General features: G+C 43.3%; 1 protein-coding gene across 7 annotated transcripts in view; it reads right to left on the reverse strand.

Annotated features, from left to right (window-relative positions):
• Positions 1-17,324, reverse strand: part of SELP (selectin P) — a 45,353-nt gene that overhangs the window by 9,172 nt on the left and 18,857 nt on the right. For all 7 annotated transcript variants that reach the window (XM_064477971.1, XM_064477965.1, XM_064477966.1 and 4 more), the window contains 7 exons: positions 16,518-16,901; positions 14,694-14,801; positions 14,072-14,257; positions 13,403-13,588; positions 10,948-11,133; positions 8,451-8,636; positions 4,842-5,027 (listed from right to left, as the gene is read on the reverse strand). In XM_064477971.1, coding sequence (XP_064334041.1) covers positions 4,842-5,027; positions 8,451-8,636; positions 10,948-11,133; positions 13,403-13,588; positions 14,072-14,257; positions 14,694-14,801; positions 16,518-16,901 — 1,422 coding nt within the window. The remainder of the gene's footprint in view (positions 1-4,841; positions 5,028-8,450; positions 8,637-10,947; positions 11,134-13,402; positions 13,589-14,071; positions 14,258-14,693; positions 14,802-16,517; positions 16,902-17,324) is intronic.

A 17,324-nucleotide genomic window follows, 5' to 3' on the forward strand; every position in this document is an offset into this window, starting at 1 on the left:
AGATCCCCACTTTTTTTGTTGTTGTTGTTTTTTGTTTTTTTTAACCACAGTTTTGTAGCATAGGAAACCTCAAAACCTCCTGGTCAAGCTAGATTAGTCCCCAGGAATTCCCTGAACTGACCTCATGTATTGTTGCCTCTGGTTCCTGGCTCACACTGCTCTAAAGTTCTTTCTATTTTCACTGAATAAAATCCCACCTGCCTTCTAGGATCCAACTGAACACAGCCTCTCCAGATCTCTGCAGCCTGAAGTCCCCTCCCCTGAAGGCATCCATTTTTTTGCTTGAACTCGTATGCTGTCATATCTCATGTCATCTCTTCCCTCTCCTGCTGGATGGGGAGCTCCTAAAACCCAAGAACCAGAAATCTTTGTGTCTCCCACAGTTCACACTGCAGGATCTCAAGAGGTGGTGCTCTTGCCAAGTGGATGAGGAAATGAATTTTTAATTTACCATTTCCCTCAAAAACGGTTTCTATAAATTATTGCCATTATGTATTTCTCTTAGGATCCTGTCTTTCTCACCATTAAATTCTCTGACATAGTCTATTATTTATCAACAAATGCTGGGTTATTGACAAACTGAGTGACTATTCTTTCTTTAAATCCAAGGCTATCTCAAAGCAATGCTTTAATTGGGTAAGGCTCATTTTGCTTAGCTATTTTCCTTTTTAAAAAAAAAAAACCTCTTGAAGTCCTATGTGATGCCTCATGGAAAAGTAATATATATTGGCTTTTATGTATTTGCCCACCTGTTTTATTTGTTTTTGTTTTTAAAACTTTTTTCTTTTCTTTTTTTTTTTTTCTTTTGTTTTGCAGGGGGTAGGTAATTAGGTTTACTTACTTATTTGATTTTTCAGTGGAGGTACTGGGGATTAAACCCAGGACCTCAGGCATGCTAGGCATGTGCTCTGCCACTTGAGCTATACCCTCCCCCCTGCTCATCAGACAATTGTGGGTCCTTAGTGTATGAATCCATACAAATAGCCCAGTTAACATACTGAATTTTAGTTTGAAATGCTCAACTTTTTGAGTAATTAATAAATCCATGGATCTGGCAGATAAACTCCATTTATCAAACATTTATTAAGTATACCTATTGGTGTAAGTCATAGACATTAAATCATCAGTGAACATTTTCACTAAAATAACTTCTTCAGAATCTCCCAGAATTTCATATTTAAGCCCAAGAAAATACATAATGTCAACCACATGAGAGCAGGGAACTTGTCAGCTCTTTTCAACACTGTATCCCAGGCAACAGGGCCTGGCACCAAGGAAGGGGGTCTGAAAATAATTGTCAAATGAATGAATAAGTCAGTAAGCACAATTTAAATTGGATGCGTTCTAACAAGTGTTTTTACATGGTCTGAAAAGAAACAAGAGGCATTACTATTTTAAAAAACTGAGTTAAGTGACTCCTAGTATACACAGAGAATTACTACAGCATTAAATGCACTTGGGGATATTGCTTTGGTCTCAATTTCGTCAGTCTTGTTCTGCCAGGGTTATAGATACAGCCTTTTGTTACCTATGAAAGGCTCTGAACCCTCTTCTGTAAACACTAACCTGTCCCATCTAAGGCCCTTAATAAGGATTTGACTAACTCACATAGGGAACCATGTTTTCCTGTCTGAAGGGCAGTGTGGTGAGGTACATGGAAACCTAACCCAGATCTGGTGAATGGTGGGCACCCAGCAACCATGGGCTGAATTAAATTCGTAGTGATACCAAGGGAGCTGCTGGAGTGGAATGGCCAAGTGCAGATGTAGAGGAAGAGATTTTTACCAAGGAATCACATCTGTGGGTAACTTTAGAAAGTCGTCATACTCTTGAGCCTACTCTAAAACTGCCAAAAAACTGAATCACTCCAAAAAGAACAGAAGATTGATAAGGGTTGTTTTTATCACCATACTTAATGCTCCATTTTCATGGACTTCAAGGCAGTGCTGTCCACTGGGAAGGTCTTCAGGGATGTTTTTCTGTGACCCATGAAGTAGATGTGCATGATTGCATGTGAATTCGTAAGTTACTGGATTCACTGACACTCAGTTATCAACTTAGAACCTATTTAGCTGATTCTCCTCTGTTCTTTTGTATAATCTCTTTTTACTTGAGTTGGATATAATTTTATCAAGATTTTTTTGCAAAGATATAGTATAAATAATCAATTTAAATGAGTCGGCTGGTCTGAACTCAAATGATAAAAATAAAGACTAGGAGTCTTCATGGAATCAGAGGAATGCAGAAGTAAACTATAGATGTGAGCCAGGCCAGGGCTTCAAGGGCACACATTTGCTATATTTTAGAACTTGGATGAGTAGGGACATGGCAGAAGGGCAGGGCTAGGATTGGGACTTGGTGCCAGGACCCACCTCTCCCCACCAAGGTGAGGTTGGCCATTAGGAGTTGGGTCTCCAGAGTGTCAATGACAAAGTGAATGGGAGATCAGTAATCTGCATCAGGATAGTGTCCCAACAGGCAGGGGCAGGAGGGACACAGCAACCAGAGACAAGCAATTCAGCACCACTTAGGTTCAGGGAAATGGATTCAGGTCCTGGAGGGCAAAGGCAGGGAGGAGACTGGGAAATACAGGCAGAGATCAAGTCCTAGACAGGGAACTGACATTCTAACTAAAAAGGAACGGTCTATGGAACCACTCAAAAGATGGAACCTCACATTGCACTGTGAAGTGGAGACTGAGTGTTCCACCTGCCCCACCACCCCTGCTTACTTGGTGGCCCTCAAGCCCCTCTGATATAGCCTCGGACTCTGCAAAACACCATGTGAAAATCAGGGTTCTGAAGGGTTAAAAATTCACAGACTCTGGTGTGTGGGAAAAGAAGAGAAACTATTTGGCTAAATACAGAGAGTAAATTTGGAGAATGCGGTAGAAACACAGGTGCAGATCCAGAGCTGATGATCAGGCTCAGACGAGGTTGACAGTTCCAAGGCCCATTGTTGACTTCAGCTGCTGCCCAGGGGCAAGGTTGGTTCTAGACACTGAGTGCGGCTATACCTGCAGGGTGGGGGGCAACTGCTGCCTCTTGTGGAAAAAGGGGTCTAGAAAGGAGTGAGGGGAACAGGGGCTTTAGAGATTACAGAGTTAACAACCATGCTGGTTGCATATGTGATTTAAAACTTTAGTGAGATACTTCTTAGGGATTGTTTTATTATTTAGCCTTGAAACTGAATGTGGAAAACCAGAGCTCGTGATAACTGTCCATAGAATACATGAATGAGTGACTGAGAAATAAGTGATGAAACACAAACCTTAATGATATCAGCTGTAAATGTTCTAGATTGCTCAGGTGGCTTGTAGTATATCTTTTTGACGGCAGATAATATCATTTTATGTCCTTTAACCTACAGAATTCTTGTCCAGGGAAGAGACCTCAGAGTTGATCTTGCCCACTCTTCCCCTTTGGGAATGGGGAAAACCAGGGGTGTGAACATGATCTACATGACATGTGACTTCGGGGAAGAGCAACACAGGTCTTTGGATATTAATCTAGTGCTCATTCCACCGGAAGGAATAAGTGTTTCGCTCTGTTCATATAACACTGATATATTTCTATCAACATATCCTCTCATTTGATCACCAGGCACTGCCTTCTCTAAAGTTCACTTCGCCGGTTACAGCTGCAACTAGAAAAGCGCAGTGGAAGAGAGTCAAATTACAAGCGACTGACCCGGGATTCAGAAACCCGCCACTGGGTGGCAGTGTAGTGCAGTGATAAAAGCACTAGCCAGACTCCAGGGACACCTAGGTTTGAATCCTAACTCCATACTTCCTAGCTATTTGATCTTTGCCAGCTATTTATCGTCTCAAAGCCTCTGTTTCTTCATCTTTAAAACGGGGGCAGTAATAACCATGTTAAAGATTGTTGTATGGATCGAATGCAAAGATGCATATGAAATAGCTGGTACTTACACAAGCAATAAATATTAGCTATTGTTGCTGGCTTTATTTTTACTGAGTGCAGGACATGGAACAGGAAGTTAGAACAATGGTGACTTTTGAAAGTAGACATGAGCTATAAATTAATAACTTCAGTACACTTAGAGCATAATCTATGCTGGATACTATCAGACAGATGTTTTAGGGGACTCACAGGCAGATAAGATCTGGCCCCTGCTTTTAAGGGGCTGCTAATTCCTTGTCAAGAGGGCTTGAGCATGAGAAAATTTAATTGGCAAATGATAAGCTTCAAGTCAACAGATACTTGTCACACCCCCACTTTTTATTCTGTCTAGTTGCTGCAGGAAATGCAGAGATGAAGAAAGCACAGTCCCACCCTCAAGGAGCTCATAATCCATACAGAAGTGGAGCAAGGAGAGTCGCACATAAACAGACTGTGAGATCCTGGAGGGGCTGGGACGAAATCACATCCATCCTTGAATGAGCTCAGTGTCTGGGGCTTGGTAGTGCTCAGTGAGGGTGAGTGGAGGAGTGAATGAGTAAGAGCACAGTAGAGAAATTCTCTACAATGAAGTAAAAGTCCCAGCAACATAGCTGAGCTTCGTCACTTACTGACAGCGTGAATTTCCACAAGTTACTTAATCTCTCTGAAACTCTATTTTCTCATCTATAAAATGGAGATGATCCTGTCTTTCCTCATTATTCCAGAATTGTGGTAAACATCAGATGACACTCAAACATGTTACACAACTGTGAAATGTTTGAAGTTATTGTTACGAGAATATTCAGAGAGAGAGATGTTGATCTAGATTATTATGCTTTGTGGAGAAAGCTCTCTTTAGGTTAAGAACAGTTTTACATGAATCTCCATTCTATAATGTTATCTAAGAAGCCATAAGAAAGGACAGACCCATGATCCTACCTTCACACGTTGGTGGGGAACCTGTCCAGTGTCCGGATGGGGTGCAATCCAATCTTTCTGGCCCAGATAAGGAGAATCCCTCATCACAGATGAAGTGGCATGTGGACCTGTAACTGGAATCTCCAAGAGGTTGGATGCAGGTCTTTGTTCCATTCTGAGGGCTTAGCAGAGGTGTGCAGGTAATGGCTACCGTGGGCGTGGCAGAGGAGGAGAGAGGAGATTGTTTCAGAACACAGCAACCTGAAATGATTGTGTGTGTGTTTGTGTTTGTGTGTGTGTGTGTGTCCTTAACACACAAAGGCAATATTTGGTTAGAAATGATTGTTTGATTTTCATAGTGCTCTATCATTAGTTAGAGGCCGTGGCTGTGTAACATAGCAGCGTACAGTGGACTGGCATCCTGAAACGCTCACCCACAAAGAGCTTTAGAGGTGATTTAAAGGGGAGCTGGTGCTCAGTTGGGAAAGGTAGTGATGCGGCTCATGTCAGTTGCCCTGAGCAGGAGTGGGAATGGCTACTTCCTGGATTCCTAATTCAGAGCCAGACCTAAGGACCTTGCCAGAAAACAATGACAAATGATTGGAAATAGGGACCTAGAGTGAAATACTTTCTCTCCCTCCAAAAGCTCCTTCCCCCAACCAAGTGGTAGAAAGAATCCGGGTCCAAATCCTGCCTCTGTTACTTACTAGCAACGTATCATCTCTGGACAATAAGCTTTCTGAACCTCAGTTGCTTCATCTATGAAATGGGAAAAATAATAATCCTTGCCTTGCAGTGATCCTCAGTTATATAAAATAAGTTAACTGAATCACATGTAAAAATTAAATTTAAAAATATTTTTAAAATCCTGACACAAAGTAGGGACACAATGTAATTGGCCACGTGCAATGCAGATGTTCTTCCTGCAGTGGTACAGTGACCAGCCCCAAGTTGTTCACTTACGAAAGAGGTAAATGAGACCTCATGGTTCTTTGTCACAGTTTGTACATGTAGAGTTTGTGGTGCTAGAGGATTTGATTTGGTTGGAGATCATGCTCTGTGACTTTTGGCAAGTCACTTAACCTCTCTGAATCTCGATAGCATTACCTTTAAAATATGGAGAATAGCATTACAGAGCTCCTATGATTTTTACAAGGCTCAAAAGTGAAAACACTCTGTAAACAAATGTTAATAGCTGTCAAGATATCCCTCTGCCAGTTAATGAAATAAAACTAGGTTAAACATGTTGACATTAAAAAATGAAGACTGGGGTGGGGGGTATACCTCAGTGGTAGAGTGCGTACTTAGCATGCACAAGGTCCCAGGTTCAATCCCCAGTACCTCCATTTAAAAAATAATAATAATAAAAAAATGAAGACTAAGAGAACATGTGGATGGTTTAGGGTGTTTCTTCTTCACTGTTCAGCCTGACTGAGTAGTATGTGGCTTTAGACAAGAGATGGTGGTGGTATGGATAAACTGAGGGCTGTTTTTTGGCCACAGATTTGAACTGCTTGAGGTTTCAAGAGCATGTTCTATACCTTTCTATTCCCTTCATCCCCTCCCCTCTCCAGCTTCATTCTCCCTAATCTCATCAGTTTGTCCAAAGACCTAGTTATTTTCTACCACTTGGGTCTTTCTGTATTCAGTGCGTGTATGTTTGTGTGTGTGTGTGCGCGTGTGTGTGTGTGTGTGTGTGTGTGTGTGTGTGTGTGTGTGGTGGGCCAGGGAGAGGACACAAGCCGAGGAGCCTATAAACTGTAAGGACAAATCAGGAGGGTGTTGGAGCCCTGGAGCCCATTTGCAGCTCTTTTGTGGCCTTGCCTTCTGATGGCTGGGCTGGGGATACAGGGGCAAGGAGGACACTGAAAAGGAAAAATGTCTGATAGCACTCTCTCAGAAGTATTACAACAGCTAGTGGATTGCAAGCCTCGTGGTACCTTCCTGCCCAGACCACATTTGGGTATTTCACTTGATGCTCACCCAACAGCAGGAGGAGAAAGTTCAGTCACAGTAAACAAAGAACCAAAAGCGGAAGGGAACTGGAAGGTCACAGGAAGCCGTGGTGAGTGATAGCCTCCCTGCTGTGACACACCCAGCAGGCAGGGCAGTATGGGGCAATGAACTGCAATCTGTGCCCTGTACAGCCCAAGGTTGCCCAGAAGGGGTCCCATCACTGTAACACCCTCCCCAGGGATCCCAAGTTCTTCCCCAGAGCTGGGCAGACTTTGCAGTATATCTGGGCTTCAGTGTAGCCAGGGTGAGAGCTGAGGGGCCAAGGTCAAAAGCCTCACCCGGGTCTCTGCAGACCCAGCTCAGAAGGTGTGCCCAGCCCCAGCCCCAGTGGCTTGCCATGCTTTCTGCTGCCTGAGGATAGAGGACATGAAATTCTGTTGAATTTGTTCATTGGTTCATTCATTCATTCATTCATTCATTCATTCCCTGTTGACCTAACTTAACAGTGGTGTCCGTGTGTGTGTGCATGGGTATGTGTGACCTGAATAGCCAATGGTTTACTTTTTATTAGAAACATGGGTTTGCCTGCTTTCACTCAGATGTTGGAAGTCTGTACAAAGAGAAATGCAAAGGCAAAGGCAAACAATGCAGAATTGCCTTGTATTCTACCTATTTCATTTTATTATTAAAATTGTATATATATATGCACATAAAAATACCATTTGCGTGAAGTAAAAAGTGAATAGGGAAAATACTGGAAGAATTCATACAGAAATGTAAAAACATAACCAGTATCTTTTTAGGGTGGGGCATTTTAGGGGAGGTACTTAAGAGAATATTTTGTTTCTATTTTCTTATTTTCCTGTAGCTTTTATAAATAAAAATCTTATTTTTAAAAAGCAGTATTTGCCATAAATATAAGTAAATAATTGGATACATTGAGTAGAAAAAAGAGTGGGGAGTATAAATAGTATGCACCTGTCCTTAGATTGGCAAATGCAGATGATTAGACCCAGTTCTATTTCACACAATAACTGCTTTATCTTATGTCAAGCACAAGGCAGATATACAGACTTATGTTGAATATGCACTTTTTTCTCTTCTGAGGACCCTGCAACCTTGCATGTATAGATTAGTTTTTCCTCTTTTCATCAGTCTTCACTTTATACTTCTTCAATCTTACACAGACCTTGGAAGATGTTTGCAACCAGGCACTTGTAAATTCTGCCCCTCCCATTCCATTGTTCAACCCATTAGTTGCACCCTATTCCAGAATTATACTCCATGTTTCCTAGGAGGAAAGTGCCCAGTCAGCCTTGGGACAGCCATCCTGAGGCTACTTTTTCCTCTGGTCTTCTTTCCAGATACTATTTTTAGGCAAGTGAGTACAGTTCTCTTGGTTCATGACAGGAGCTTTCAGGTCCTGGTGAAGGCAGATACAGAGTTGGCAGGGGGCCACTCCCCATGACCTGTTGCAAAACTTCCTGTCACTTGTGGTGTCTGCCTAGCCCCCAAAGGCATCTGCATTTGGGATCCCTGGGTTATGTGATGGAAGTGTGTATTAATTTTCCAGTCCATTTCAAGTTTCTGTCCCCTAGACAGTTACCACCTCTAAAATATAGCTTTTTACAATAAGCCTACAACTTATTTTTGAGACGCTGGAAAGAATCTTACCTTGGCATTCCGGAGAAGGATCACTCCAGTCCCCAGTATCCAAGCATTGCAGCTCACTTGCTCCCACCAGCAAGAAGCCATTGTCACAGGTGAAGCTGCAGGCTGACTGGTACCTAAAGGCACCAAAGGGATGGGAGCAGTTCACCTGGGCCTTGTCTGGGACTGGAAGATCCTGGCACTGCAATGCTAGGAAGAGAGGAATTGAGAAAGTAAGGGAATGAGGAAACAGTGATATACAAGTACTCATTAATTTCAACCCCTTGACCCTTTCTAGTAGTGCCAACAAGAGGGATTTCTGAGTTGGGCCGGTTTAACCTGGAGGTTGAGAAAAGTGTCATTTAATCACAATGCCAAATGAAGGACTTTATGAGGAAAATGCTGAGCCATTGTTAAGAATTTTGGCAAAATGTATCCGTAATTTAAAAAATGTCATACTTTTGGACCCAAGAATCTATGCTTAGTATGTAAACGAAATGCATATCAAAAATCAGTTCAGAGTTTTCTATCATGATATTATTTGTGAGAGCAAAATGTTAAAAACAAACATAAATGCCACGAATTAAGAGGCAGAAAATTAAGTATGCTGGGTCCATGAAAGAAATATTAAAGGTCACTAAAAATTATATATTTCACTTTGAAAAGATATGGGAGGTGTCTCAATGTGTGATATTAAGTGAAAAAGCAGAATAAAAATTATATCTATACCATGATCTCAATCCATAAAATAGGTGACCGTAAACAGAACACGTGCATTCCATACATGTTAAGTCTTTTCTCATCTTTGAAATGGGAGCAATAATTTTAATTCCCGCCTGGAGTTAGACTAAAATGCTCAATAAATATTATCTGCCATTATTACTATTATTAATAGTAGCAGCAGCAGCAATAGTCATGAAATCGCTACAGCTATGCATCAGGTGCAGATCTCGATTGTCAGAGTGGAAAATGCTAGGAAGGCCTCTCAAGGGGGTAATTGAAACCACATGTCTGGATACTTAAGAGAAGAGCCAATTCTTCTTCTAGATGATTAGATGTCACCTGCCTGGAGACAAAAATGGCTCTAGTGGACCCCCAAGATCACCCCTTTTTAAGCGTGTCCCAGGGCTCTCTGTGTCTTTGCCTCTCGGACAGTACACCGCAATACATCCCATTACCCCCACTAAGCCCCACCAACATGGTGCACAATGATCTATTCCCCTTACTGCCCCCCTCCTTTTTTTTCAATATTTTATTGTGGTAAAATACACATAGCATAAAACTGATCATTTACTACTTAACCATTTCTAAGTGTACATTTCAGTGGCATTAAGTACATTCACATTTTTGTGCAACCATCACCCACCATCCATCTCCAGAACGTTTTTCATCATCTCAGGCTGAAACTCCATATTCATTAAACAGTAACTATCTCTGCCCCCTCCCTCCAGCCCCCCTGGCAACCACCATTCTACTTTTGGTCTCTGTGATTTTGATTACTTTAAGACATATGTGGAGCCATTCAGTACTTGTCTTTTTGTGCCTGCCTTATTACATTCAGCATAATGTCCTTGAGGTTTCGCCCGTATTGTAGCATGTGTCAGAATGTCCTTCCTTTTTATGGTTGAATAATATTCCATTGTATGTAGATACACTTTTCTTATCCATTCCTCTGTGTTGGACACTTGGGTTACTTCTACATTTTAACTATTTTGAATAATGCTGCTGTGAACATGGATATATAAATCTCCCTTTGAAACCCTGCTTTCAAACTACTGCCTCATTTTAAAATTTAGACCCAGAGGATTCACATAAATTGCTCAGGGAGCTCATGTGAAAGGCCAGTATTCCACTTCTGGGACATGAATTCTGTGGGGGGTACCCTTTGTAAAAACAAATAATCCTAGTGACCTCCCTATGCCTGAGTTCTTCTACAACAGCAAAATATTGAAACCATGAACTATTTAAAGAAGCTCATTTTGTAAAATCAGAAACATGATTTATAAGGTGATGTTATTATCATTATTTTAGCTGCATTTGTAAAGCTTATAGCAGTTTTAAGCTTTATTTACACACATTAATCCATCACCACTAGTGAGGCAGGTAGATAAGGCAAATAATAGTATTCATTTTGCAAATGACACTGAGCCTCAGAGAGAGGAGATGACAAATTGCTGCCGGGAAGCGGCAGAACTGGACTAAATACCTTGTCCATTACTCTTCCACGATTCAGTACTGCTCCTCGCGCATCATTCCTTCCTCCCAATCCTCCCTCATTCCAACTCATCACATCCGTGTCTATCCACGCCACCATCACCCGTATTTCAGTGTGCTGTCCCATACATGCGTCTGAGCCTGCCTTCGCTCACCACTTCGTTCCGAGTGCCCAGCACAAAGGGCCTGGCACATAGTAGGTTCTTAGCGAATATCTGAATAACAAATGAATGACAGAACTAAATGCAGATGCTGATAACTTTAATAAGCTGAGAGGCACAGAAGGAACGTTAGGACATTGCAGTACCTTGACAGACCGGGGCTGGCGCAGTCCACTGTCCCAAGTCAGCACATCGAACTGTGTCAGCTCCCCTCAGCCTGAAACCCTCTGCACAACGAAAGCTACAGCTGGTGTTGTACTGAAATCCTCTTGAAGATGGGGAGCAGTCCATGCTTCCATGGGCAGGACTCTCTGGTGGCTCACATGCAATGGCTAAGTGGAAAAAGTGATCATTAGAAACCAGGTAATGGAAGGGCTCAGTTCCTTCTCAGAAGAGCTCTTGAGAGATGCTACATCTTTCTGACCCACATTGTCAGTCTATTCAGAACCCCAAACCCTCCCTTTCCCAGAAGGGGATATGCCTGGAACACCTTGCCATGCCCTTCTTCACCTGGACCACTGACCTGCCCTTCAAGTTTCAGTTTAGACTTCACTTTCCTTAAGAAGCCTTCCCTGCCCACCTCAGCTCAGGGTACAAGCTCTTCCAACGTGCTCCCACAGCCCCCATTCTTGAGCTGTTCATACACCATCGTGATTCTGCGCCTTAGATCACACCCTCCTTGAGTTCTCCTAGTGGTATCCAGGAGCCTGGCAGTGGCTGAGATATCGAAGTTGCTCTTTAAATATTTATTGGCAATATTTGTAAATTGGATCTGGACAGAGTAGAAATGGAACAGGCTGGACTTTTAAGGAGAAAGCTGGCAGAATGCAGCTATTGTTGACACTCTACTACCTAGCCCTATAAAACGGTCCCCAACAAACCACATCTCTGAAACACAGGATGTCATCCTAATCAGACTTCTATTGCTAAGAGAGTACAGCCCAAGGTCAGTTCCTGAGCACAATTAAGTGACCTCAACTCTGGTAAAGACTGGTTTCCTCATGCTCTTCCTTGATAAAGCATTTCATCTCCAGGCTATTCCTGGGCGGCGGCGGCGGGGAGGGGGATGTTTCAAAATATAAAGTCTACCCTTACACTGTGACCTTAGACCTCTGGTTTTTATAGGATCAGGGCATTTAAGAACCAAAGATTCTCTAGGGTTTCTCTCTTACTTTGTAGATGAGAAGTGGAAGGTTCAGAAATGTTAAGTGACAACCCTAAGGTCAGATATCTAGACAGTAGTAGAGCTGGGCTCATAATCCAGGACTCCCGGAATTCACTAATTTAACATGGAATTTCCCACTATACTATTCCCCCTTTCTGCTTTGCAACATGAAGGTGTGAGGCAATTGCACAGAATTCAGTTTTGCAGGATTATGTAACTGCCTAGGATTGTATCACAGCCTCTTTTTCAATGCAGTATTCCTTTGCTTCTCTGTCAAAGGCTACCTCCAAGGCCCTCAATGAGCAATCTCTCTCTTTGTCCTAATAGCCGCTGTTCTGACTCTCTCTCAGGTATAGGATGTTGTCCCGTGGCTTCTATATGCCAGTGAGGCAGGGAGGGAAAAAAGAGGCAGAAACAAAGGAGGATCAACTCCCCAGCTCTCGCTAGATACTTTATACATGCTACTTTGTTGTATACTTTTCATATACTTCATCCTCAGGAAAGCTCCCTGCGACTCGTAGCTCATTTCACAAAGGAGAAAAATCTTGCCTCCTGGAGGCTGAACAACCCGTTTCAGTGTCAGAGCCCGGAGGAGGTCATCCTGATATTAAGAGCCCTTTATCTTTCTACTGTGCCATGACTCCTTCCCAGATGGACTGAGGACTGCTAAAAAAATATCCCACCCTCACAGGCTGGCAAGAGTGTGGTCCCCTGACCAGGGTGAATGGAGTGGAGTGTGTCCTAGCTCCTCACTCCATAGCCAGCTTCACACTCAAATTTGCAGCTGGAGCCACATGCAGAGGCAGTGAGGGCATGAACACAGTCCACGGTTCCTTTGCTAAGGGCTGACACTGCACAGCTGGAGAGAACCGAGGACAGAAAGAAAGGTACTGAGGAAGGAAAAAACTGTGCCCACAGCTGGAGAGCAATGGTGGAACAGCCTCTGGAAATCCAGGTGGAGCGAGAAATCTCTAAGGGTACGGGACCTGAGCAATATTCACCCAGACTTAAGAGTACCAGTCCCCAGGGTGACCTGAACCTCTTTTTTAAAAACTCCCTCAAGCTTTTTCTAATGTCCTCTACTCCCTTTACTGCTACCATCCTGGAAGGTCTTCGAGTGTCTAGGTGCCACCTTTTCTCTCTTCTGTGAAATTTATGAATGAAGTCCTTCTGAAACTGCTTGAGGGCAGTGAGTTTTCGGGAAAGGAGGACTTTTAAATTTTGTTTAAAATCAGTAGTAAAATCAGCCTGTTATTTATCTAGAGCATGCCACTCTTCCTACCTTAGATGTACCCAGTCCAGCTGAGTGGTAGATAAAAGGAGAATCAACTTAGGGCGATTCAGGTGTTTCTCCATAAGCTGGTTAGTTTCATCTGTACTCTCAGCAAGAACCGGGTGCAGGGGACAGTCTACACCTGCAGCTGCCTGCAACTCACCTTTACACACTGGAGCTGGGGCTGTCCACATCCCTGAGGCTGTGCACTGCACCACCTCTGGCCCAGCTAATGCAAATCCCTCTTCACAACTGAAGCTGCAGCTGGACTGGTACTGGAATGCTTCTTCAGGGTGGAGGCAGGTCATGCTTCCTTGCTCAGGAGTCTTCAGGGGTGGACACTGGACAGCTAAAAACAACCACAGAGCAATGGCGTGAGACCTCGCGTTATGTCCAGCACCTTGGAAGCCTTAGGATGCTGCAACAGCAGACAAGGTGATGAACTTGGCTGGTTAAATAGTACTTCTAGTGATTGGAATGATCCAAACACCCTTATTTTTCATTTACTTTTTAAAGAAGCAAGGTAAAATAATCAGATAGGTGATATCCAGCCCTAAATCATTATTCTACTCTGTTCCCTTTGCAATTAACAAAGGGAGAGGAATCCCTTTGTAATACTTTTGCCTGAGAATCAAGAATTAAATTGACTACCTCATTCCACAGATACAAGATACCATGAAAATCAAACTTAGCCTTACTCTGTTTGATGGGTAATCGTAATAACCACAATTTCCCGTCTAATGTAGATCCTCATTATTTCCTCTTTTTTAATGGAAGAAGATTATTCTCCCCTCTGAAATTCTAGTTATCAGTAAGGATTGAGTCTACAGACCTACACACTGTGGGGGCTTATTCGTCCAGATTCCAGAAGCCAAACATTCCAGCTCGCGAGGTCCCTTCAATGTGTAGCCTTCAGCACAGTGGAAACTGCACTGTGAGTTGAAAGAGAAGTTTCCCAGAGGGTGACTGCAGTTCTTGAGTACATGTTGAGGGAGTTCAAGTTCTCCACACTCTTTGACTGTGGGGACAAAATATTGATTTCTTTCTTAGCTGATTCAAAGGCAATGGTAAGGTTTGCTGAAAGCTGGAGCTGTTTGTATGATCCTCTGAACTGTATCTCACTAGGCTTCTCACCCAACCTGTCATCTTTACTTGGTTCCTTTGTATTGGCTGCATTTGGAGAAATAATTATTCTTCCACTGTTTTTTTTTTTTTTCAAACAAGCAAAAGTAGCCTTTTACCTTTTGAGATTTTACAAGCAAACACTCAAAGAATAAAGTCTTTTAACGCAGAGTGTGTCTCAAACAGTTTGAATGAGGCAGACTGACAGAGGGCATGGAGAGGGGCTAGGACTAGCCTTGACTCACTGGAGAGTCTCCAACGTGATTCACTCCGCTGCATCACCTCTAACACAAGACCGGACCACAATAACATTGACAAAATAGTGCCCTCACCGTATTCACATTCTGGTCCATAGAATCCAGGGTAGCAGGAGCAGGTGTAGTTCCCGATGGTCTCAATGCACTCTCCTTGCTTGCTGCAAGATGTGTCCTGGCAGGAGGCTGCAAGTATACAGTAGGGTCAGAATCCTGGGCAATCCCAAGAGATGTGAAGAAAAGCTGGATTCTTGCTCCAAGCCGCAAACTTAGCCCCACTTGGGTAAGATTGAGCTGGCTAGACAGAAGAAAACCCCAGCATCCTCTGCAGAGCCAGCCTGTTCTCTGTGAAGGGCATTGCAGGAGCCTGCTGGAGCACTGAGCACTTTCCACTTTCCACTGCATTTAGTGTTGCCTAAGGAGGGATGGCCTCCTATGGACCCAGAGGGACAAATGCAGCCACCAACAGATGTTAAGACGGAGAAACTCCTCTTTGTGGCACAAATATGTTGTGGCTTTTTTAACCAAGACCATTCAGAGTTGTATTATTACAGAAGCTTCTATGACAGATATTACAGCATGGAGGTTAGGAACCCGATGTGGGTAAGGAGGTCACACATAGATGATCAGAATCCACTCTGTTCCCCACTATTATATGACCTCAGGCAAGTTACTTCTTTGAGCCCAACCTGCTTAATGTTAGGGCCAAAGCCCTTCCACGTTTTGTTTGTTTCAAATCTACCCTCAGCACCACATGGTGGAGATACAGTGGAGCTAAATAAGATGCTTAAGAGTTAATCATGATCAAGGACAAACAGCCTTATGGGTAGATGTGTCTCAGGTTTAAATATGACAGGGTTCGATGGTGCAGAGCATGACTGACCCCTCAGTCCCTTCTCTGTGACACTTAGGTGACAGAACAGAGAAGGGCCAGGCTTTCTTTCCTGCAAGTAGGCACTATGCCCTTGGTGGCAGGTTAGTACTGGAATGGATACTGTGAAAGCACAGAGAATGGTTTTATTGTTGAGGTCATAGTTGAGGGCTAGGTCTGTGGCCAAGCTGTTTTCTGGTGCTGTTTCCTGAGCCTGGCCACACACTGGTACACACTGGGGCCATCACAGGAAGAAATTTGTATGTCATGTAGACGGTAGTGCTAGGTCATCTCTGTGTTCTCTCTCAGCTCTGAGATGCTGTAAATCTATAAGCCATGCAAAGTTCTACAGCAGAAAGTTCCCATGGGTTTGGTGAAGCTGCGCTGGGGCCCTGGGAAGGGTTCCAAGTAAAGAGAAGATGCAGGAGGCAGCAGTAGCTCCTAGATAGAGGTTTGGTCCACGTCTTCCATCCTATTCACCTTGACCCACCAATGCCTTACAGTAGCAGTATCTGCCTGCCCTATGCTCTTGGACCACGGCTGTAGCTTCCTCAGGATCTCAGAACTCTAGGAATGCAAAGACAGACAATGTTTTGCATTGCAACTAACATTAAATGGACTAACGATGCATGAACTAATCACAATTACTGATATTCCGTAGGCATTACAGCTGTGTCTCCTAGAGGCAAGGCCAAGTTCCCTCTCAGCTTATACTGTCTCTTATACTAGGGCACCGTGGTGCAAAAAAGCTCTGGGCATAAATTTTAGGAGACTACAGCTTCCCGAGCTTCTATTTCATCAGTTATAAATTAGAAGGGTGAACCAGATGATATTAAAATTTCCTTCTGGTTTCAAAAGTCCAGTTTTCTCTAATCCTGATCTTCTGTCCTTCAAGGTGCTCAATAACGCTGCTCAATTGACAGTTTACTCTTGGTTTCAGGTCCCTGACTTTCGCGACTCAGGGGGCTATCTTAAGGACCGGGAAAGGCATTTTTGGAAGCAGGCAGATTTCAGAGAAGAGAAGTCCCTACCTGTGTAGCACAGCGCCCGCTTTCTCTTCCAGCAGGGCTCGTCATTCCACTTGCCCGGGGCTGACACACTCTTGATGTAGATCTCCACACAGTCCTCATTGTTCTTGTTGTTGGGCTCATTGTCAGCCCAGTTCTCAGCCTCCTCGGTGAGCGTCTTTTTGGTTCCCACCCAGGTCCACTTATTGTTTATCTTTCGGATTCCAATCCAGTAGTAAGAGCTGTAGTAAGGTATGGCGTCGTTGAGGTAAGCAATCTCATTTTTGTTCTGGATGGCCACTAAATCCGTGTAGAAAGTCTGGCAGTAGGCCCGGGAGTAATCCCACGAATATGGTTTGATGCTGTAGTTGTAGGTCCATGCTGCCACTCCTTTCTGGTTCACTAGTTCTAAGCAGAGGAGAGAGAGGGCCAGGTTAGCGTCTCCGGGGAGAAGGAGGCTGTGGGTATAAGTCTATTTCGATGTACTTATGATGAGTTTGACTGGAAGACAAATACTGAGAACAGACTGTTTTATGTCTAATCTACTTGTTTTAAGGAAAAAGAGTGGTTTCCATCTTTCACTTAAAAGTCTACGTGACGTCAGTATAAGAAAATGTCCCCTTCTGAGGATCCCTGGTGTTAAAGACTTGGAATCGTAAGATCCCAGAGTTGGAAGGGACTTCAGAGATGGTCTAATCTTCTCCTTCTGTAACTGGAGGAGATCTATGAATAATGTGCCCAAGCCCACATTAAATGACGTGTAAAATGTCTTGATGGCTGCCTCATATCTACAGATACTACCTCTTCACATGGAAAATAAAATGCCTTATG

Source organism: Camelus dromedarius, chromosome 23 (assembly GCF_036321535.1).
Source record: "Camelus dromedarius isolate mCamDro1 chromosome 23, mCamDro1.pat, whole genome shotgun sequence".
NCBI classification, from domain to species: Eukaryota; Metazoa; Chordata; class Mammalia; order Artiodactyla; family Camelidae; genus Camelus; species Camelus dromedarius.